A 21,342-nucleotide genomic window follows, 5' to 3' on the forward strand; every position below is an offset into this window, starting at 1 on the left:
TACATATTTCAGCTGCAATTGTCAAGTATTATGTAAAAGTACACTAATAGTCATCCTAGCATTATTTCATGTAATTTTGCTACACTTTTCCATAGTGTTTTGCAGAGTTTTTTTCCCTATGCCACATTAGCATAATTGGAAATGAAGCCCACACCCCATCTTATTACAGCCAATGACCTGTATGACCCAACTGTAGTTATGAACTCTTGGAAGTTTATGGTATGCAGGTGTTGAAATTTTTTTGTTCCACAGCTCCTCTCCACAATGCACAACCAAGTTACATCCCTAACATTCCTTATTTTCCTTAAAAGTCTCTAGTGAAACAACTCAGAATCCTCTCAGAATTAAAAGGCTTTGCCTACTGTTTGGTTTGCTGTAGCTTAAATCTGTAACTAATTCTCTTCTCCCAAGCAGATGAGAAGTAAATTACTTCTCTGCCTGGAAAGTCTTTGACACACTTAAAACTTTTATCACACCTCCTATCAATATGTCAATCTTTCCTCTGAAAACATGTTTTAAATGCATATAAACAAATCAATGCATACATATTTATTAATAAATCTAAGCACAAAAGCTGTGGTACAGCCTTTTGACCACTCCTAATGTTCTCCAGCAGTAACTTACTCTGTGTGGTTGATATTTTTCTCCAGCTGAGACCTTTGGAATACTATGCAGAGTGGGAAATTATTTCACACAGCTTGCACATGACACTCCTGAATAGCTACCCCATACAGACCGTGGGGGTTTTTAACACTGGCAAGGGTACGTTGCTTAATTTGTGATCCATCTCTTGAGTCTGCTCTGTAACTCTACCCCTTAAGCAGTCATACCTTAACTTACTAATGATTAACTGATTATTTTCCCTGAAGTATAATATCTCCCATTAGACTTTCCCAAATTACACCCCGCATAAAGCCAGGTTCATTTGTACCATAATCTTGCATTTCAGGATTTTCTAAACCACTGCGTTCTCTTTGTCAGCCTGGTCTCATGCTCAGATTTAGCAATTATTTATTTTATTTCATCACATAAATGACCAAACCAAATACTTTGTAATATTTGGTCTAGGTTAGAGCTTTCAGAAATCTCAGACAGAATTAATCCTGGCATATTTTAAGAGTAGGAAAAGGGGCAAGGTTTAACAACTTTCCAAAAGTTGCCAGACCTGTAAATATCTGGTCTATGGACATCTGAAACACCATCTTCAGACATGATCCATGAATACAGAGAAAACATATTTTCATATTTCTTGTAATATTTACATATAGATATTTAAATCACTTTTAAAATCAAACCTTCATAAAGAAGCTTCCTGTTGCTCTACAGTGCTTCACAATCTGATGTGTACTGTCCTCACTTTCACATGGCAACACAATATAGCTACCCTGACAAATTCAGCACAACTCTGAAATCAAGCTTCTTCCAGATGTGCAAGGAAAACAGGAGGAGAAATGAAGATTGTTAATCTGAAAAACCAGTCCTGAATCTAAGCCTTATGCTACAACAGAAGGACTAATTAGTTGGAAGAAACAGAGAAAAAATACCCTCTACAGAGGGTACAGAGATTTTACAGAGTCCACAAATGCTCTGTAACACCAGAGTAATCCTTCAGCATTAACCTAGCCCTGATGGACAATTCTTGCTTGCCTCAGCAGAGACTTATGAATTTTGGCACTTGAAGTGGCACTGCAGAGGTTGTTCTTACCATTAAAAAATATCTTGCAACCAAATACTAAATTCCAAAGAAAATGAGATGGTTTACTGAGAAAAACATTAGATATTGACTTAATTTTTGAAACCTACAAAATTCCAATGCATGGAAGTGAAGAAGGACTAAGTTTATTTGAGAGGATTTACAAGAAAGCTGTGCAACAGAATAAAACCTACATAATACAAAGGTTTTCTGAGTAAAAACCCTGGATCTAGAAAAAAGCCCTTAATTGCCAACATCAATATTGTGATAATGATACAATAGGACACATCTAGGAATAAAAGTTGGTGTAATTAAAAATATTTCTCAATTTGCTTATCTTACTTGGGATGTTCATAGCAACCAACCAATTAAGCAACACATGAGACATGAATCTCTCCATCCCATAGAACAGAAATGCACTACAGTTTGTCAGCAGCTGCTCCCATTCAGCTTGGCTGAAAGGAAAGAAGAAGGAAGAAAGCAAGTTACTTTCATGTTACTCTTTTACAAGCATACTTTTCAGAAATTATCCATAGCAAACAGTTCAGTGCTATTTACTCCAGGAATAATTATAACAAAAGTCAGCATGCAAAGCAAGAAGATGAATATGGCTGCAGAATTCTGTGAGAAGTGTAATAACTCATATGAATTATTAATACTATGCTCTTTTATTTAAATGATTAATCAGTAACATCTCATAGTGAGCAAGAGGCATAGTGTATTTTTAGATAAATACCAGCCTCTCCATCAAAAACACAAAATTTAAAAAAATCATCACTGTATGTATGGTACAGCTTTAAAATACAGTCTTTGTCTAACATTCAAATGGAGTAGTCATGTGTATAGCCACCAGGACATGAGCAATTGGTTTTTGAAAAGAGATGTGGATAATCAGGCCAGCTGGCAGCAAAAACTTTCATTTGGTTATAAAGATCTTCTACAATTTTTATGAAAAAATAGCAGAGTACCTACTCAGTGGTATTAGCTAAGTAGACAAAATTCCAAAGGACTGACTGCTGAACTAGCAGCAAGGAAGGAAGGTCCAGTGATGGCCATGTGGTCTCACAGGGCTTGCCTCTGTTTGACCCCTTTTATTCCCCTACAGCTATGATCTTAAAAGTAAAGTATGTCTATAAAGAAGAAAATGTGTTTATGTGTAGACTCCATAAAATGGTAGTAGCTTCATGATCAATGTCTGAAATGGGAAACTGAGTGCTGCACCTTCACTGCCTCCGAAACCTGCGCTCCCGTGTGCGGCCGGCTGAAGGCACATGCAGATGCTCTGGTTTTACGACTTGCATTTGCAGGCAATTATGAGCAAAGCCAGAAATTACACTTCTGCCCACATATGTGTATTCATCAAAGACTGCACCAGAAGACTTTCTATCGGAATTAGATTATTTACATATACAGCAACTCTTACAAAACCAGCCCGCTTAAATCACTTTGCGGCACCCTACTTCAGATCCCTAAAATATTCTGTCTACAAACCTAGATCTGTGTTTGATACAACAACAATGGTTTGCTATGTGTTTATTAGCTCAGCAAAATGTGACCCTATTTTATGGACAAAGTCTCTGAAAATAGGCACAATTTTAAACAAGAAACATGGATAAAACAAGAAAGCAGATAAAATATCACATACCTTGGAGCACGCATATTGCCAATGACACCTTCCCACTGCACTGTAAATTGGTCATAGTATTTTTCTAGTATTTCCTGAATTTTTCGAGAAGGACTTGAAGCTTCTGTAACAACAGAATTTCATCATTATGAATGTAATATACTACAAACTACTTTGGGCAATATCAATTTCAATAACTTTAAAATGACACTATCATATTTATGGGGTTTTAAGTCATCATTAGATTTAATGTTTTTTGAAACCTAAGTCTGGATTTTAAAATTAAAACAATTTTGACATTTTCAGAATAAAATCAGGGCACCCGTTTGAATGGTGTCTTTTATAGTGACCATTTTCTCCTTTTGACTACATTTTCATACTAGTATAAGTTAAAAGATACACTCTAGAGTCAGATATTGAGCACATGAAGTGTTTTATATTGATCTGCTCTGAAGGAGAACTGCAAACACATGGAGACACACTCTGTTATGCTACTGATTGTTCTGTAGCTTCTTTTGCACGGTGTTTAGACTTAGTAACTACTTCAACACCTGAAGGGAGCCAACAAGACTGGAGAAAGACTATTTACAAGAACAGACAGTGACAGGACCAGGGTGAACGGCTTCACACTGAAACACAGCGGGTTCAGGTCAGGTATCAGGAAGGAATTGTTCCCATGCAGGGTGGGCAGGCCCTGGCACAGGATGGCTGGGGCTGCCCCTGGATCCCTGGCACTGCCCAAGGCCAGGCTGGATGAGGCTTGGAGCACCCGGGACAGTGGAAGATGTCCTTGTCTGTGGCAGGGGTAGAATGAGATGAGCCTATAGGTCCCTTCCAGCCCAAACCAGTCTGTCTTTCTGGAACTAAAAACATCCATTAACTCTTAGTTGTGCTGCTTCACAGATGCACCATATACAGGGGATAAGCTGTGCTGTTCTGATGAAAAAGGAATGCTTTTTTGCCAACATCTTGATGTCATGACTTCATTTTTTGGTACAAAACAATTCTAACTTCCATGGGTATATCATGAATAAAATATTATTTAATATATATTACCTGCTTCGCTTCCTTCATTATAGGGGTCCACAATATCTGATAAACAGTTAATCACAAACAATGTATTCAAACAACAAAAGAAGGAAATTTAGCTGATACACTTAGCCTATAGGTTGTGAAAGGATACATTTTAAATTACATGTATCAACAGGCAAGCAATTAGAAGGTAGACCACGATTACTTGGTGCCTACAATTAAAAATAATACATACGTTAAAGTTTCAATCAAATTCTAACAGTATTGCATTATTTGTGTCAAACAACTAAGAGAAAAACATGTCAAACAATTAACAAAGTTTTGAATCTGGGTTTAAAAGCATCACGGCATTCAATTGTCAGTGAAAATTAATAAACTATTCTGCATTAGCTACAATGCATATACATACATTACACATATACACACGTGTGCTCACGTATGTCAATATATACGCACATAGAAATATAAATTTATAAAAACATATGCAATCACTATATAAAATACAATATTTTGTTGCCGTATTATTTTTACTATACAAATTATTTTAAGTAACTTTAGTTACTGAAGTAAATAGTATATATATTATTTTCAGTAACTTTAAGTAGCTTCCTTTGTAGGTTATTAAATATGCCCCAATTATAAAGTGGGATTCTTCAAAGAAAAACTCCTTGCAAAATCAACAGGAAGCAAGATTCTTATGGACTTATGAGACATTCACTTCACTTCCGAATTCTAGCACACATAATGAGCTTTTATGCAACCCACTTTCACCCTTTTCTATGCATGTTCTCTGGTTATTTACAAAAAATGTGGAAAGTTCACCATTTGGACATTCTTTTTCTGATGAGCTTTTGTGGTTTTTTCTTTAGATGTTTCAACTTTTTTTTTTAATTCAGTTTCTGTGAAAATGAAAAGAGAAAAAAAAAAAGTATGGACAGTTTTCTAAAATAAATGTCCTTGAAGGACTGTATATATTTAATATCATGAAGTAGTAGTAGTAATAGTACTGCTAGCAGGAATAATACAAACAATAACAACAATAAATTAAAATAAAAACATAAAAATTAATTTCAAAACACAGCAAGGTAAGGACATTACCCAAGCCTTCTTGTCTAAAAATAAAGGCTTTAAAGTGAAAAACAAGGAGATGTGATCCCTTAGACATGAAATGCTTCATTACACTGCCAATTTTGGATAGAGTTGAACAGTGATCACCAAAGCATTCTAAGTAATTTACCACATCTATTAACTGTTGATGTTAATGTAATAACTGAAGTTTCTGTGGGACACACAGAGATCCAAAGGAAAAAGGAAGTTTCATATTTGAATTGGATTTTTTATTTCTTTATGGGAATTTCAAAAAGCACAGAAAACTGTCTTATCTTTCTCACTGTATACATGATTATCACCAGGAGTACATCTCAGCCAGTTATTACTGAGTGCCCTGGAAGCTTGAGATCACACTGCTCCTGTTTCCTCATTCAGTAGCCTCTGTCATAACTGAAAGAACAGAGACTTTTCAACTATGCTTCCTCTCATTTATCTACTTCTTATATTATGTAACCATAAGTTCCACTATGAAAAAGGGAAAAACAGAAATAGAAAAAAACCTACATGTTCTAAAACTTGTATTTCTGAAAGGCCTGTGATAGTACGTAAACTAAAAATATGATAATCTCAGATTACTTACAATTCTTTCCCTTTAGAAAGGACGAGTGAAATGGAAAAACAGAAAAGGTTATACTGGAGGCTAAATATTACTAAATATTACAGATATGGACACAATACAAGAACCTCTCTAGCACAGCATACTTTCATGATACAGAGTGAGATTTTCTATACTTGGTCTATTTTTTATCTTGTACCAACTTGTTTTAATAATTTTATATGGTTTTCTCTACATATGAGAAATGCAGCTTAAAATTTTTAACTTTATTAGTAGAAGGTATCTTTGATTCATACAAAAATGGCTTGGTGTCTGCATTTATTACTCACTTCTAGATCTAAGAAATTAGTTTTAAGATGCCATAAGGAGAAGTTTACCAGCTGTCCAATTGGTTTACTTAACCTCAATTTGCTAGAGTTATGTAGAGTATAAGTGCCAGCAGTAGGGAAAGTTCATGAAGTGGGGATTTGATATGGCACAGGTGTAGCACAAGAACTGAGGAAAGTATTTCAGAGAGTAAAATTTTACATTTGGTATTTTAAGCAAAGTCTTAGAGTAGCGATAAAAAAAAATACAGAAGTGTAAATTCTTACTTCCTTTTTTTCATTGCAGCTGAAAATAGCTTTGAAGTTTTAACAACATGCTTGTAAGTTTCTTTACAGTTTTAGATTCCCCTGAGTTTTACATAATTCTGTAATGTGTCAGGGTTATTTTAAATTAGCTACCACTGCTCCTATGATCAGCCTGTACATTATTGAAATAAGTCTACTGCTCTATCTAGTCCACCAAAGATACTGGAAACCTACTGCATGTGCTTGTCTTCCAGTAAAATATACACCACAATTCATATTTAAATTTTTAAATATCTTTTTTATGCATCATTATGCTAAAGGAAAAAATGTTTATCTAATAGTACCTGACTCAGCCCAATGAAGTCGATTGTAGAGAAACTGTAGAGAAAAATCTCTGGAAACAGAACTTATTCCTTCTTCCTGAAATATACTCAGAGCTTCCAAAGGCAACTCCATCAGTAATGTATCCCCTAGCAATACCACACACAATCCTAAATCCACAGGAGTATCTAAAGAGATGTAACAGAACATGATTGAGATTTAGTTCTCAGTTTGTCTACAAACAATTGCAGTTAGATGCAAAAACCTAAGTTTCCTCCATTGTATGACACATGAACTTCATTGTACTGTGGATTAAGTGCATTAAGAAAAAATATTTATTTTTATATAATTACTCTTAAGATGTTGTCAGCACCAGTTCTTCAGAGGGAAAAACATCCCTGAATTAATAACCAACCATCACAGGTCCAAGTTCAGGTATATACAATACATTCAGGAAAACAATATTTGGAAATGCAAAATTGCCACAGCAGTGACTGGCTAAAAAAAAATAGAGCTGTAAAGGCACTCTTATCCAATACTGTGTTGTTCTGTAGAAAAAATTTGTTTCTGTTATTTAGGGAAAAAAGTACTAAATATTATTATGGCAATATTTCTGCTCTTCGGAGAAAGATCATATGCACAGAAGATAATTTATCCAGTTGTTGCAGATGTGTATTCTTGAGATGTGTTTAGAGACATACTGTAGCATTAGGTCTGTATGCAAGCTATCATCCTGTGAGAGTCCATACAGCTAAAAGCAAAAAAAAGACAAAACAAAGACATCTACCAATCTACCAACTTAAGAAAGTTCTTTATTCTAGCTCTTCTCCTGAAAAATGGTTTGTGATAAAGCCATTTCATTTAGGTGTCTACAGACTGCATGGTTTGGAAGACTCTAAATAAATGCAGAAGCATTGCTCCAGCATCTAAATCTGTCTTTGAAAGTATACTGAAATATTTGACTTGTACAGAAAATAAAACAGAGAAAAACAATGCTAAAGCCTTTGTCCTCTCCTTGTTTTAAATAAAATTAAAATTAAAATTACTGGATTTTAGTATCTGTCCATACACATACACAGACACACACACAACTCAAGGGAGCACATACCCTGCATTCCAACTTGTCTGGTGTCCTTATCTTTCACTTTCTTTTTTCCTGTTTCCGATGCTGAAACTGATACACACTGGGATTCTCTGGGAAGAGGAAATTAATGGGAAATATTACCAGCTTCAATTTTTGCATCAGTTCCAATGAAATTTTACACAAAGGACACTCTCCCTTAGAATTTCCTGTCCTTTAGAAATCCCATCTCTACACTCCCAACAGTATAATTAATAATTTTAATTTTACTGTTGTATCTTGATCTTCAACTTAAGTATAACTTAAGCTGGAGAACAATGCTTCTCAGAAAAGGTCATTTGTCCTTCATACTGCTCAGTCTCTTAGTCTGACATATCCTGAGTATACTCTCTTTCAAGACATGAAACCTTCATTCAATAGGGTATCCTTTGTAAAACCATTCCTTTATTTGAGGGACTTGAGTCACAGATCTGTTTTCACAAATGATAATCAAAGTCAATATATCTTACCTGACAGCAGAAAAATCAAACTGTGACAGGGTTGGTTTCAGATAGTCTTCCATAATTTCTATTATTTCAGAGAAATCTGATGCCAAATCAAGCTCGCTATCACCTGTTTTCTCTGTTGGAGTCTTTCACACACATAGAAACAAAAATTAGAATACTTTCAATATCCATTCCTGTTAAACACCATATTATATATAAATTTTGTAATATTTTAATCAGAGACTAAATAAAATAATGTGAAAGATCATAAAATGGAAAATAAAAATATAAGAAGTTGGTTTTAATACTACTTTATTTCAAAATTTTGTACCAGCATTTTGCAAAATACTCTAACATTAGAATTACTAGAAAGTGTCAATACTTATTGTTTAAACAATTAATATACTTCAGCAATTTCAATGGAGAATGGCAGAAAACTACAGCAGAAAGAAATTATAATGTGTTCCTTCAAATAATGAGAAGAAACTGCACAAGGACAACTTTGAGAAGAGAATAGAAACTGTATGATGAATATAGAAGAAGCAAATGAAAGCATATGCAGAGATCAGTGGAGCCAATTCAGGGAAAAAATTAATCAGAATGAAGAAAATAGAGAAGGAGAAAATAGAATCGTGCAGGAGAGAAAGACATGGAAAACTGAGGATTGTAAAATCAACCCAGATGGACAAAAATCCACTAACTGAACAAACTCCACTAAATGCTGAAGAGTGCTGCTATTAATTAATTAAATCCTCATCCAAGGCTTGTGTGGCTCAGTATAGGGTGCATGCATAAGTTCTAGAAGTTTAATTCTTATGCTTTTTAAAAACCTAAGTCACTTGTTTTTTTCACCTGTTCAACCTGACACTATGTTCACACCCTCTTTTTTGACTTACACAAATACAGCAATCTTTACAAACTTGCCAATACAACAAAGGTTGGCCATAGGCAAGAGAAAGTGATCATCAACACTTCAACCACCTTCAATACTCGGTATTTCAACTGAAAGATGGTAATGTGATGAATAAAACAGAATTACAATTCAAGAACCAGATTTGTCAATGCGCAGGGTAACCCAGACTGTTACTGTATCCCGTATCTACCTGGGCCCAAAACTGGCACTGCTTCTTTCAGGCCCTGCAGCCAGAACCAGAACCAGAACCAGGCGGCAGGGAGTGCCAACGCCCTGTCCAAGTCGGTCGCCCAAGCAGAGCTCTCCTGTGCCTCAGCTCTCCCGGGCCTCAGCTCTCCCGGGCCTCAGCTCTCCCGGGCCTCAGCTCCCCTGTGCCTCAGCTCTCCCGTGCCTCAGCTCTCCCGTGCCTCAGCTCTCCCGTGCCTCAGCTCCCCTGGGCCTCAGCTCTCCCGTGCCTCAGCTCTCCCGTGCCTCAGCTCTCCCGTGCCTCAGCTCTCCCGTGCCTCCTCTCTCTTGTGCCTCAGCTCTCCCGTGCCTCAGCTCTCCCGTGCCTCAGCTCCCCTGTGCCTCAGCTCTCCCGTGCCTCAGCTCTCCCGTGCCTCAGCTCTCCCGGGCCTCAGCTCTCCCGGGCCTCAGCTCCCCTGGGCCTCAGCTCTCCCGTGCCTCAGCTCTCCCGGGCCTCAGCTCTCCCGTGCCTCAGCTCTCCCGGGCCTCAGCTCTCCTGGGCCTCAGCTCCCCTGGGCCTCAGCTCTCCCGTGCCTCAGCTCCCCTGTGCCTCAGCTCTCCCGTGCCTCAGCTCCCCTGTGCCTCAGCTCTCCCGTGCCTCCTCTCTCTTGTGCCTCAGCTCTCCCGTGCCTCAGCTCTCCCGTGCCTCAGCTCTCCCGTGCCTCAGCCCTCCCGTGCCTCAGCTCTCTCCTGCCTCTTGGCTTTCGCTGTAGAGCTGAGGCAGTGCAGGTGGAGGTTCCCCTTCTGGATTTTCTCTTGCATTTTTTTCAGAAGTTGCCACGAGAGGGGTTTTTCACCTCCCCTCCCTGAGAGGTTCCATTTCACAGTCCTGGGTGTCCTCTGGGCAAATTCCAAGAGTGCCTGTCCTCAGCTAGCACCAAGAGAGGAGCAGAGTGGCCCAGCTCTACGCGGTCACCCCAGAGTAAATCCCAAGAGTGCCTGTCCGCAGCTGGCACCGAGAGAGGAGCAGAGTGGCCCAGCTCTACGTGGTCACCCCAGAGTGCCCAGCTGAGGTGAGAGGGCACCGAGTTTCCCCAGCCAGCTGCCCTGCTGTCTTCTCTTGAGAGGAAGGCAAAGCCCCAGGTTCCAGCCCTCCACCAAGTGCCAGTCGCCAGAGTGTGCCAGCTGCCTGAAATCTCTGAAATATAGCCCATTTTCAAGTAAACTGATCTCAACTGCGCCACTTTAATTCTGATTAACTACTGAACATTTCAAAGCTCCTGAATGACAAATACAGCAACTATAGCACAGTAAGACTAAATTTTGAAGCAGAGTACCAAGCATATCGTAACTGTGAAGACTCGGGATGCCACACTTGGAACAAACTGAAAAATTCTGCATAAAGAATGTCTATCATATTTTTAGTAAATATTTATATAAGGTAATAAAATATATTACCACATCTGTTTTGGAGACACACTCTTTCAAGTTGTGAATAAGAGTTTGTTTAAGATGATTCTTCATCCTTCGCTGCTTGTAAAGATGCATTTTTTCCAACAAAATACAAAACACATCAGGATTCACAGGAAATCGAGAAACTTTTGCCTGCACTATTAAAAGAAGGACAACACCCTCATAAGAGTCTTTTTGAGACATATTTGTACTTGAAGAAATTATTGCATAAACACCATCAGTTTCTAGTCATGGTATTATTTGAAAATAAAATCTAGATAGATAAATAAGCACAAAATATATACAGATATGTACAATGAAAAAACTCTATTATTTATTTGTAACAACTTCAGTCTTCAAATATAAACAAAAATTATATAAATTGTGACTAGATACATGACATCTAATAATGAGACACATATTTATGAATTTATGTTTCTTGGCAATTAGGAAGAATTAAAATTCTTTTTAAAAGTATCTAAAATATATTTACTAACTGCAACAGTGAAAGATATGAGCCTTCTCATAATATCAGTGCAATGATTTTTATCTCTTAAAAGTAAGAAGTGCTTACCCATCCGCTGAGTGAGTTTTCCTTTCTGCCTTGCAGTACTTACTTTGGGCACCTCAATCAATGAACTGTACAAGTGTGATCTATGGAAACCAGAAAATTGCTGAATAGATTATTTGACTGTCTAGCCTTGTTCATATGACTCAGATTTATTAGATGAGTAATTATTGCCCTCTAATTTAATGTGCTCACAAATACTCTCATGATGCATTAACTACTCCCACCTTGGGTGCAAATTCTAGCTAGAACAAACTGAGAGTGGTAAGGTAAATTCTTTTATCACTGTGTAACCAGGTAGATTTTTATTTGTCCCAAGACAAGTGTTAAAGACTTTTTAAACTGGTGAATGCTCTCATAGTCAGTTGCTCAATTTATGAGCTAGTTTATTGCAGCTAATTAGGCTGCAATAATCAGATAATTGGTGGCTTTATAAAGCTAAATATGACCCCTTCTAACGCTTCCAAGAGCATAAACAATAAAAGCAGAAAACTCTTTACAGAACTTAGGAATCCTATTAAGAATGGCTTGAAACCTTTGACCTCTGGGGATTGAAGAGATAATTAGGGAAATGGAAAGAACAAAAAAACGTAACATTGAGCTGCAGGCAGTTTTATTTATATATTAATTAGTTCATTATCCTAAAATTCAAGTCCATCAAAATTAGAAGTGAAAGGCAATATTCAACCACATTTAAAAAAGACTATATTTGTAACAAACAGCACTAAATCAAAATTATGAAATTTTATACCTGTCTTCTGAATGCTGGAGAATAACTATGCAGAAACTGGATGGCAATTCATCCACTATATTAAAATGTTCAACAGGAATACAGAGGTTTCTCCATGCCTGTACAGTAGTTCAAAAGTACTATTATTTTCATAGACTTTATAAATCCCATTCTCAGTTATTTCATTATTACTATCAAATTGATAGTAACTCTAGGAAAGAAGGTACTTGAAGTCCCACTCACTCAGCAGATGTGCCAGGACAGTAGGCTCTGTCCAAGCAACAGGAAATACTGCTTCCCTGTGAGGGAAGCAAGCACTGGCACAAGTTGTCCAAGGGGGCTGTGGAGCCTCCATTCTTGGAGATAATTCAAAAGCTATCTGGACATGGTTGTGGACAACAAGCTCTGGGTGGCCCTTGCTTGAGGAGGAGGGGTTTACAAGATGACCTTCAGAGATTTTTTATAACCTCAACCATTCTATGATCGTGTAATTTTTGTGCAGTTCAGAAGAACTTATAAATAATTAAAGCAAATAAAAAATACTGCATCTTGGTCCACTCTCCATACCAACACGACCTTTATGGCCACTACACAGTTTCTGAAGTTAAAATGCTGTCAAATAATAGCAGAGTATTAGCAAAGGAAATTAGCAGAATAATTCATAGTAACATTTACTTTTGAAAAAAAGTTTTGCTAGAGACAGTTCACCAACAAGTACTATATAAAACTGCATTTGGTTTACATGGCAAGATTTTGATAGCAGGGGAAGGTACAGGGGTGGCTCTTAGAATCTCAGAATTGTTCAGGTGGGAAAAGCCCTCAGAGACCATCGAGTTCAACCACTCTCTCAGCACTGCCAACCCACCACCAACCCACGTCCTGTATACACACATATATCTCTCTGTGTGCATTTATGTAACATACAATAAAACAATAAGTAGCTCAGAAAGTTACCAGTGAATTAGCAGTCAGTTGCTGTTCCACACATTTTAGAAGATCACTTGTGTTTCTGTTCTGTTTTAACTGATTCTGCAGATGTAGCAATGCTGCCAGCTGAGAGCTGCTGGTGTTGGATGTAGCAGTTAGAAGGATATTCTTCATCATCATAGATACTGAACAACTCTGCAAAATTTTTACATCTATTTATTTTCCTTCACAAAAATAAAATAATAAATATATAAACTATGTTTTTATAACATATATCTATGTTGAAGAGAAGTTCTCTACCCTGAAAGGTGAGATGAGCTAGCAGAAGACTGCTGTTTGTTTTTACAGGTTAATGTAAACAGTCTGACAATAACTAAGGAAGATTTCTTAAATACAAATAGCTGGAATTGATCTCTTTGTCTACATTTGCCATCGAGGTTCCTGCATTTAGTCATCTAAGGTCTACATGGAATGGTAAATACTGTGTTCTTAGCTTAGCCTTTCAAGCAAGCTGAGTCTTTTCTGTTTCTGTGCTTTAACAGACACCCATCACATCACATGGCGGACTTCTATGAAATGCAAAATAATGGGTAAGACTATCAACTTTCCTTTCAGCAAACATACTAATCCTGTCATTTGAACTAGGAAATATGAGTTATTTGTTCCTGATACAGGGAATATAAGCCCTACAGCTTTTCTGCATCTTTTCTTTGATGGAGGCATATACTCATATGCCTACACCTTCAAGCCATCTATGGGACCATTTTGTGCAGGTATCAACCCGAGAAACTGAATGTCAACTGAATTATCCACTTTAAAATAACGACTGAACAAATCCAGAGAAACATTTTTTAAATTATTTGTTAGGGAAGGATGAAATTATTTTGTGGCAATGTCTTATCTTTGCTAATGACAATATAGTAATTTATTCCTATTAAAATTTTTTCATGTATGCAATCATCAATGAAAATGTCAGGTCAAACACAGCAGAAATTAGAATTGTTAACAAACTACTGATTGAATGTTCTGAGCTTAGCAAATATACCATCTATTTGATGACCTATATTACACTCTGGGTCTTATACGTGGAACCCTACATGTGCTCTCTACGGCCAATTTTCAGACTATGCAAATACAGTTTTGTTTTTGCAACTTCAAACATCCTCCCACTGAAAAGCAGCACAAACATTAGTTGCCTCACCTGATGAAGTGCCAAAAACTGGCTAGCTGAAATTGGATCAAACTGTCTAAAGCATTCAGCCATTTCCAAACTAGCAAGAGCCAGAACCTCAGTAACATTATGACTGAATGCAATAGCCACAGACTGTAGCAAAGCCTCACTGGATTGAGAAAGATACTTTTGAGCCATCCTTTGTTGTGTCTAGATGAAAAAAAAAAAAAAGCTTTATATTAAAACTGGTTAATATTAAGTATTTGTTATACATACACCAATTACAGCATGTTCGAGAAGACAAATATTGCTTTCTAATGAGCAATTTTAATGAATTTTCTTTTTAAGGCACTTAATGTATGATCAAAATATGCAAATACTGATTAATTTTTTAGCAGACACCAACATATGTTTTACAACATTAAAAAATATTTGGTCTAACAAAGAAATTTCTTTTAATATAAAACGTGTACTCAGCAGAACAGACTTTAAATTCCAGGCAATATGAGCAGTTCAGAACCAAGGATCAATACAATTGTTTCTGTGGACAGTTAATATATTTAGTCCAAACCAACCCACAAATTTCTTACCTCAGGTATTTATTGATTTTACTAGCAACACAAACTGTACTCTCCCAATTCCCAGTGTGCTTTTTACAGCAGTAATTAACAGAGTTCAGCTCACTGAATTTCACAAATGTTTTGTGACTGAAGTAATTTCTTTCTTTGTTCCCAGTCTGCAAAATGTTATGCTCCCTTAAAAAGTCGTATCTGTGAGGCAGAAAGAACCTGCCTGCTCATCCAGTCCTGGTTGCTACATGCTCAAACAGTGGGAAACCACTGAAGGAGAAATTATTTCTTTCTGAGAACAACTGGGTAAGCTCACACAGGAGCTCCCACACAATTTACTGAGGAGCAGGACTGAGCTACACAGCGGAGACTGATGGAAAGCTGTTCGTTGGAAGGTGTTTTGTAGATTTTTTCTTTTTTAAGATCAAGTTTTTGTTACAACATTTCCATTATCAGTTTAAACAGAACTGATAAGTTGAGTATTATTCCATAAAAAGAAAGCACTCAAATTCTAATTCAAGCTCTTATATACCTTTAATTCCTGTATTTTCCTCCTATACTTATCATTATGACATTTATTAGTTGATAAGCCATTTTCTGTCACATCCTGTTCACTGCATTCTGCTGAAGTCAGCGAAGATTTTCTGGTGTCTGATATAGCATCTTCCTACCCATCACAGTTAAAAAAAAACGAACAATTAATCACTCCATTAAGTAAGGCAGGCTTCATTTCTTTCATGAAAGCTTATATGGAAACTGAATTAATCTTAATAGAAATCGCTATCTTAATTCCTTCATGGTGAGAGATTTAGTAATACTATCAACCATCAAAATTTCTTAGTGTGTTATGAAGGCAATATGACCAACATAAACTAAAAAAGCCCCCCCATCCAACTCCTGAGAGTTTGACTTTCTCATATTTGTCCTTCACTGATTTCTTCTGAAAACCTGAATTCATCACTGAATCTATAATGCCTCTATCGATTCTCCTTTTTTACAAGGGCTCTTTACAAGGGTTCTTACTGCAGCACAGAAGGAACTTGCAAACCCAAGCTTTTAATCTACATACCTGAAGGCATGGATTCACAGACCATACCTCACTCACCCTTTACGGCATTCGAGGAATTTTTCTACCTCTCTTTTGAAAATGTTGTAACTAGTAAATCTCACAAACACATCAAAAATTAGCTACACGAGGATGCAGGCAGAAGCATGTTTTTAAAACTGCTGGTTTTGCCATCTATTTTTATTATGGCTTGCATGCAGTATATAAAACCTAGCCCTACATTTTACACAAATGTATATAGAAAAAATGTTAGAGCAGATAAACTTTACACAGAAAAATAAATTTAACCGAAGAAAAGAATGCATACCATAACATTTGGCTTCCAGTAAATCTCTGAATGTATGGGATCCACATTGATGGCAAGTAAATGAAGGGTTCTTCCAGTTAGATACAGGCATTTGGATTTGATGTTGGGACAGCCTTTGCACAGACTCTGTATGTTTGCCAACTGAGCCAGTGTAATATGAGCCATGGTGCGCTTCATATACTTCCAGTCCTGGTAAAATACATATTTATATTTATTTGCTCATATATCCCCACACAGAAAAATGCATTTTAAAAAAATGCAACACATATATATTCACATACAAATTCATATGTTAAATGTGATTACACTTTCAACTACAAATGAGCTATCTTTAATAGATGTACAAATTCATTAACTGATTAAGAAAAAAAAGTTTAATGTGACATCCATAAGCAAAGTTCAACCAGTGGAAAACGAGGGATAAGGGCAGGGAGGCCAGCAAACCATCCCCAAGACTAAAACCACACACTCCAACCTCTGTAGCTACAAAACCACATGACTGCTCTGGGAACCCATTTCCTCAGCAGTGGAAGAAGTGTTGCTATGGAAAACCTTGTTATACCTTTTATGCAAATCATAGGACTAAATATTTTGTATTACCTGTTCTATTGCATCATCTTCAATAATGATTTCCTCCATAAATTCATGAAATGATGCTTCTCCCATATTTTTAAACTTTTTCTCAGTAATGACAAGATGAAAAATATCCAAAAGAATTTCCACAAAATTGATTTTTCTAAGGGCTAGTTGTCTCATTAATGGGATACTAACATTTTCACTCTGAAATACAAAAGAAAATACTATTTTAATTTCAAGTATTTTTGCAAATTAACCTCATAATAAGTTAGAACGTTGTATTTATTTTAACCAAAGAAACAAACATTTTAACATTACCACCTTGTTCGAGCAGAAATATTGCAATGAAGATATTTAAGTAATTTAAAACAAAAATTTCAATGATGTCAAATATATTACAAGGCAATCAAAGTAGCTCCATAGAGTAAGAGCAGCTGGGTTTTTGTTTTTCATGCTTTATGTACCTGGTACAAATATGTAAAATCTAATAATGCTACATACACACTAGCAAAGTAGGCTGCAGGCTTTCATTACCCAAAATACACTATTTTGAAGACAGATATTCTTTATTTATAATGCTTTGTGAAGATTTTTTGTTTTTACTGAGAAGAAACACATTTTGAGGAATTTTAAACTTTCAAGGTATTTAGCAAATTAAAAATATCTCCAAATTTATACTTTTTTTTTCTTTTGTAGCTATTAGATAAATGCCAGAATTAAATAAACTTGAAAAAGACCAAACAAACCTCTCTTCATACCTTTTTCAAATGTAAACTCTTCTGGCATGCAATTTTTCCTTCTATATACAAAGAATGTTTATCATTACAAGAAGATAAATCCTGGAAGCCCCAAATGAGATTATTCAAGAATGACTGAATATTACAACAAAACTATGTTTCCTTTCCACTATTAAGGTAAAAAAAAGTCAATACCTCATTCAATGCAAATAAACTACAAACGTTATGAAGTACTTCCTCTGTTTTGGATACTGCTCTCTGAGCTAAGCTATAAGCATCTAAATAGTGACTGTGTTTGTTTCTTTTGTTCCTTTCCTGCTTGGCAGTCATCCTGAAAAAAAAACCAAAACAACACCATAAACTCTAAAGAACTAACATAACAAAGTGCTTATTTTTACAGTATCAACACTGTTGAACATATATAATAAAATAATGAATCTATTAATTCATAGATCAAATAGATTAATTATAGATTTAAAACTATTAAATTTGTATGTGTGTTTTTGAAAAGTACAAATAGGGTAAGTGAACCTTTACAAGTTATTTTTCCAAGGTCTTACTCTTAGAACTGTATGGCTGCAATGCAAGAAGATGCCAAGACTCAAAGAGAAGAAAGGCAGATCATATTCTAGAGTATGTTTTTAGCAGGAACACAATGGCAGTATAGCAGGTACAAAACATATCTCAGTTGTTTTAAGGGGTGCCTTGCAAACAGCTGGGATTCCAGCACACCATGTTATGCACTCTTACTATTGCAGCAGTTTCTAGAAAAACACTGACTTGGTTTGGAAAGACAGGAGTCTGCTAAGGAAGGCAGGAGCAGAAATGACAGTTCTTTAAAGGGGAATAAAAAGATAAAATAAACAATGCAGTAAACTAAACCAACACTGCCAGAGTCAGAGCACAACTGACACCTGTGGGTCAGGGTGCTGGCAGCAGTCCCACTGGAATTGTGGCTCAGCCCTCCTGCAGTGCCAGGGGTGGTTCTGCTGGAGCAGGGACCATGTAGAAAAGGATGTAGTCTTCCTCTGAAGACCCAGTGGAAGAAGAGGCAGCTGTTTCTCTGGGAAATCCAGTGGAGAAGCTGTGCTGGTATTCCAGAATCTCAGATTATAACTGGGTAGAATGCCTGGCTCCTCCCTCTGGGCTCACATCTCCCAGAGGGATGCTGTAGCTCTTATCAGTCATGTTATCAGCAGATGGAGGAGTGGGTGTGGAAGAGATAAGGAAAACCACCCACTTAACAGAAGACAACTGCCAAACAGATGGCAAACAGATACAATCTGCTTTGCAGTCCAGGACAAACATTTCAACAGTAAGAATTGTAAAAGCCTGTAAATACTAGAGAATGATTGGTGTGGCTGCTAAAATATGTCTACAAATGGGAAGTCAAAAATCTCACTTAAGAGACCCAAACACTTTGTTTTGACCTCAAAAGAGAACAAAAGAGAACTCTGCCTTCAGTGAAAACAATTTTTGATTTTACAGTACGTTTCTGAATACAGAACACATGAGGAATGCAAACAGACATCTAGCACCAGTATATAAAACCTAATTATGTTATCTGCTCTTTTCCATCTTAATTAGACTATAAAAAGTAAACAAGACACTTCATGGACTAGTTTAAAATTTTTCAGTAGAGGTATATTCTTACCTACAAATATTTGCACATTCCAGCAGTATTTCAGCACTGTAGTTTTTATGCCCATGCTGAAGAAAGTCCTTCTCAACTTGAACTAATTTATTGTAGGATTCATGAAGAATGTGTGACAACTGAGCAGAACTGGCATCAATTGTCATACGATCCTGGGCAAAATGTATCTGAATAAGTGTTTTTCTGGAAAGAAAAATGAAATACAAGATAGCAATCAGAAAGCACAGGCTATTTTTGAGAACAAACACATTTCTCTCTGCCTTCCTTTAAATTCTAAGAAGTCTACAAAAAGCCCCACAATTGTGTGCTTTACAAATTATAGTAATTCTGAAAAAATCCAAAGATTATATTTTGAGATTAGAGAAGAGGTATCACTTGTTCCATGTATCTAATTATTCCATCTTACTCCTAATTAGTCTTCTAAGAACAGATGAACTGAGAAGACTGATAACAGTCTTCCTTTTCTAGTAGAAAAGCTTCCCATCTATGGAAAGACAGGAGTGTAACTGTTGTGCACTTCTCTCCCTTCACCAACACATTTTAAGGTCTCTGTGCTTGGATTTCAGCAGAACTGAAATCATTGTTTAGTTTCACCATGAACAGGCTTCTTGGTTCATGTTGAGAACAGAAGTCAATACTGTCGACTGCAGTAGTGTTGTGGGAGTGTTCAAACAGATCCCTCTGCACAGGCAAATACCCACTGCACCTTTAGGTAACCTGCGCTGCAAGCTATGCAGTTGCTGTCTAGTTTACCAACACAACAGGTAGTGGGGCTACATGCCAGCATTTGAGAAGGAAATACAGAAATTTGGAAAGAAATTTAAACTTTAAAAAACCAAACCACCACATAAATAACTTAGAACAAAGATATTTGAGAATTCACAGAATTTGCTGTACTAAAATAAGACAGTATTGTAAAAAGTTCATATATTTGCAATGTAGCTGCATTTTAGAAGCTGGGCATATTTTAGAGAAAATACAGCTCACCTGGCTTCAAGGGATGCAATCATAAAACCCAATTCTGATTGCCTGCCAGGTCTCTTCAATAAAGTAGATCGAAGCACACTTACAGTATGTTCCAATATCTCACAAGCCTGCAGGTAACACCAGAATTTTCATAATTCTATTTTAAACGTCTACAGATAATAATGAAAATTTATTTAGAAAGCTTAACTTTTGTACAGAACATGTTAGTTATCCCAAAGATGGCTGGCTCTCGATAACTGTAAATTAGTCTAGAAAGTTTGAGTTACAGAATCACAGAATCACCAGGTTGGAAGAGACCCTCAAGATCATCGAGCCCAACCCACCTCCAACATCCAGCTGAACCCTGGCACCCAGTGCCACATCCAGGCTTTGTTAAACACACCCAGGGATGGGGACAAGTACTTGATCACTCTTTCCATAAAAAACCTTTTCCTAATATCCAGCCTATATTCTATATTCAGAGCCTATATTGCCCTTGGCACAGCTTAAGACTCTGTCCTCCTCTCTGTGTTGTGATCATACTTAGATACTTTGATGATTACAAGAATGGTGCACATACATACAAGAAGAGAAGATGGAGCCAGATTCATCTAGGAGGTATGTAGCAAAAGACAATAAATAGGAGGTTCATCAAAATAATCCCTCTACATGACACAGCCTTGAACAGTTTATCAAGACAGGTTAGATCATCACAGACATAAGACTTTATTTATGCTGAAACTCATGAAAGTTAAGGATTTATCAGTAAGTGGGTATTTTGATGTTATAGGGCTTTAGTAAAAAAAAAAAAAGTGTTACAGAAGTATCTTCCAGAATCTAGAAATAATATTTGTAAAACTATTTGAAACACTTGGGAAGGAAAAGCATAATAGAAAATAATACTGAAAGGTTTGATTTTTATCGACTACAAAAAATAAATACCCCAGTGTTAACAGAACTGTCTGAATACAAAAGAATTCCAATTAAGAGAATCAGATCTCTGGGGGTTTAGTCATACATATTAGATTATAACTGGTTTTATTTCAATAGAAGAACATACAGCTTAT

At 36.6% G+C, this 21,342-nt stretch overlaps 1 protein-coding gene across 1 annotated transcript in view; it reads right to left on the bottom strand.

Annotated features, from left to right (window-relative positions):
- CFAP46 (cilia and flagella associated protein 46) overlaps nt 1-21,342 on the bottom strand; it is a 70,517-nt gene that overhangs the window by 3,795 nt on the left and 45,380 nt on the right. Inside the window, exons 37-55 of the mRNA XM_059852299.1 lie at nt 20,297-20,403; nt 19,310-19,492; nt 17,851-17,986; nt 16,943-17,122; nt 16,343-16,531; nt 15,502-15,636; nt 14,431-14,610; nt 13,257-13,424; nt 12,324-12,421; nt 11,579-11,658; nt 11,011-11,162; nt 8,499-8,620; nt 8,017-8,102; nt 6,932-7,096; nt 5,172-5,248; nt 4,501-4,561; nt 4,374-4,409; nt 3,339-3,441; nt 2,036-2,148 (exon numbers count right to left, since the gene is read on the bottom strand). Of these exons, the coding sequence (XP_059708282.1) occupies nt 2,036-2,148; nt 3,339-3,441; nt 4,374-4,409; nt 4,501-4,561; nt 5,172-5,248; nt 6,932-7,096; nt 8,017-8,102; nt 8,499-8,620; nt 11,011-11,162; nt 11,579-11,658; nt 12,324-12,421; nt 13,257-13,424; nt 14,431-14,610; nt 15,502-15,636; nt 16,343-16,531; nt 16,943-17,122; nt 17,851-17,986; nt 19,310-19,492; nt 20,297-20,403 (2,371 nt within the window). The remainder of the gene's footprint in view (nt 1-2,035; nt 2,149-3,338; nt 3,442-4,373; nt 4,410-4,500; nt 4,562-5,171; nt 5,249-6,931; nt 7,097-8,016; nt 8,103-8,498; nt 8,621-11,010; nt 11,163-11,578; nt 11,659-12,323; nt 12,422-13,256; nt 13,425-14,430; nt 14,611-15,501; nt 15,637-16,342; nt 16,532-16,942; nt 17,123-17,850; nt 17,987-19,309; nt 19,493-20,296; nt 20,404-21,342) is intronic.

Source organism: Haemorhous mexicanus, chromosome 7 (genome assembly GCF_027477595.1).
Source record: "Haemorhous mexicanus isolate bHaeMex1 chromosome 7, bHaeMex1.pri, whole genome shotgun sequence".
NCBI classification, from domain to species: domain Eukaryota; kingdom Metazoa; phylum Chordata; class Aves; order Passeriformes; family Fringillidae; genus Haemorhous; species Haemorhous mexicanus.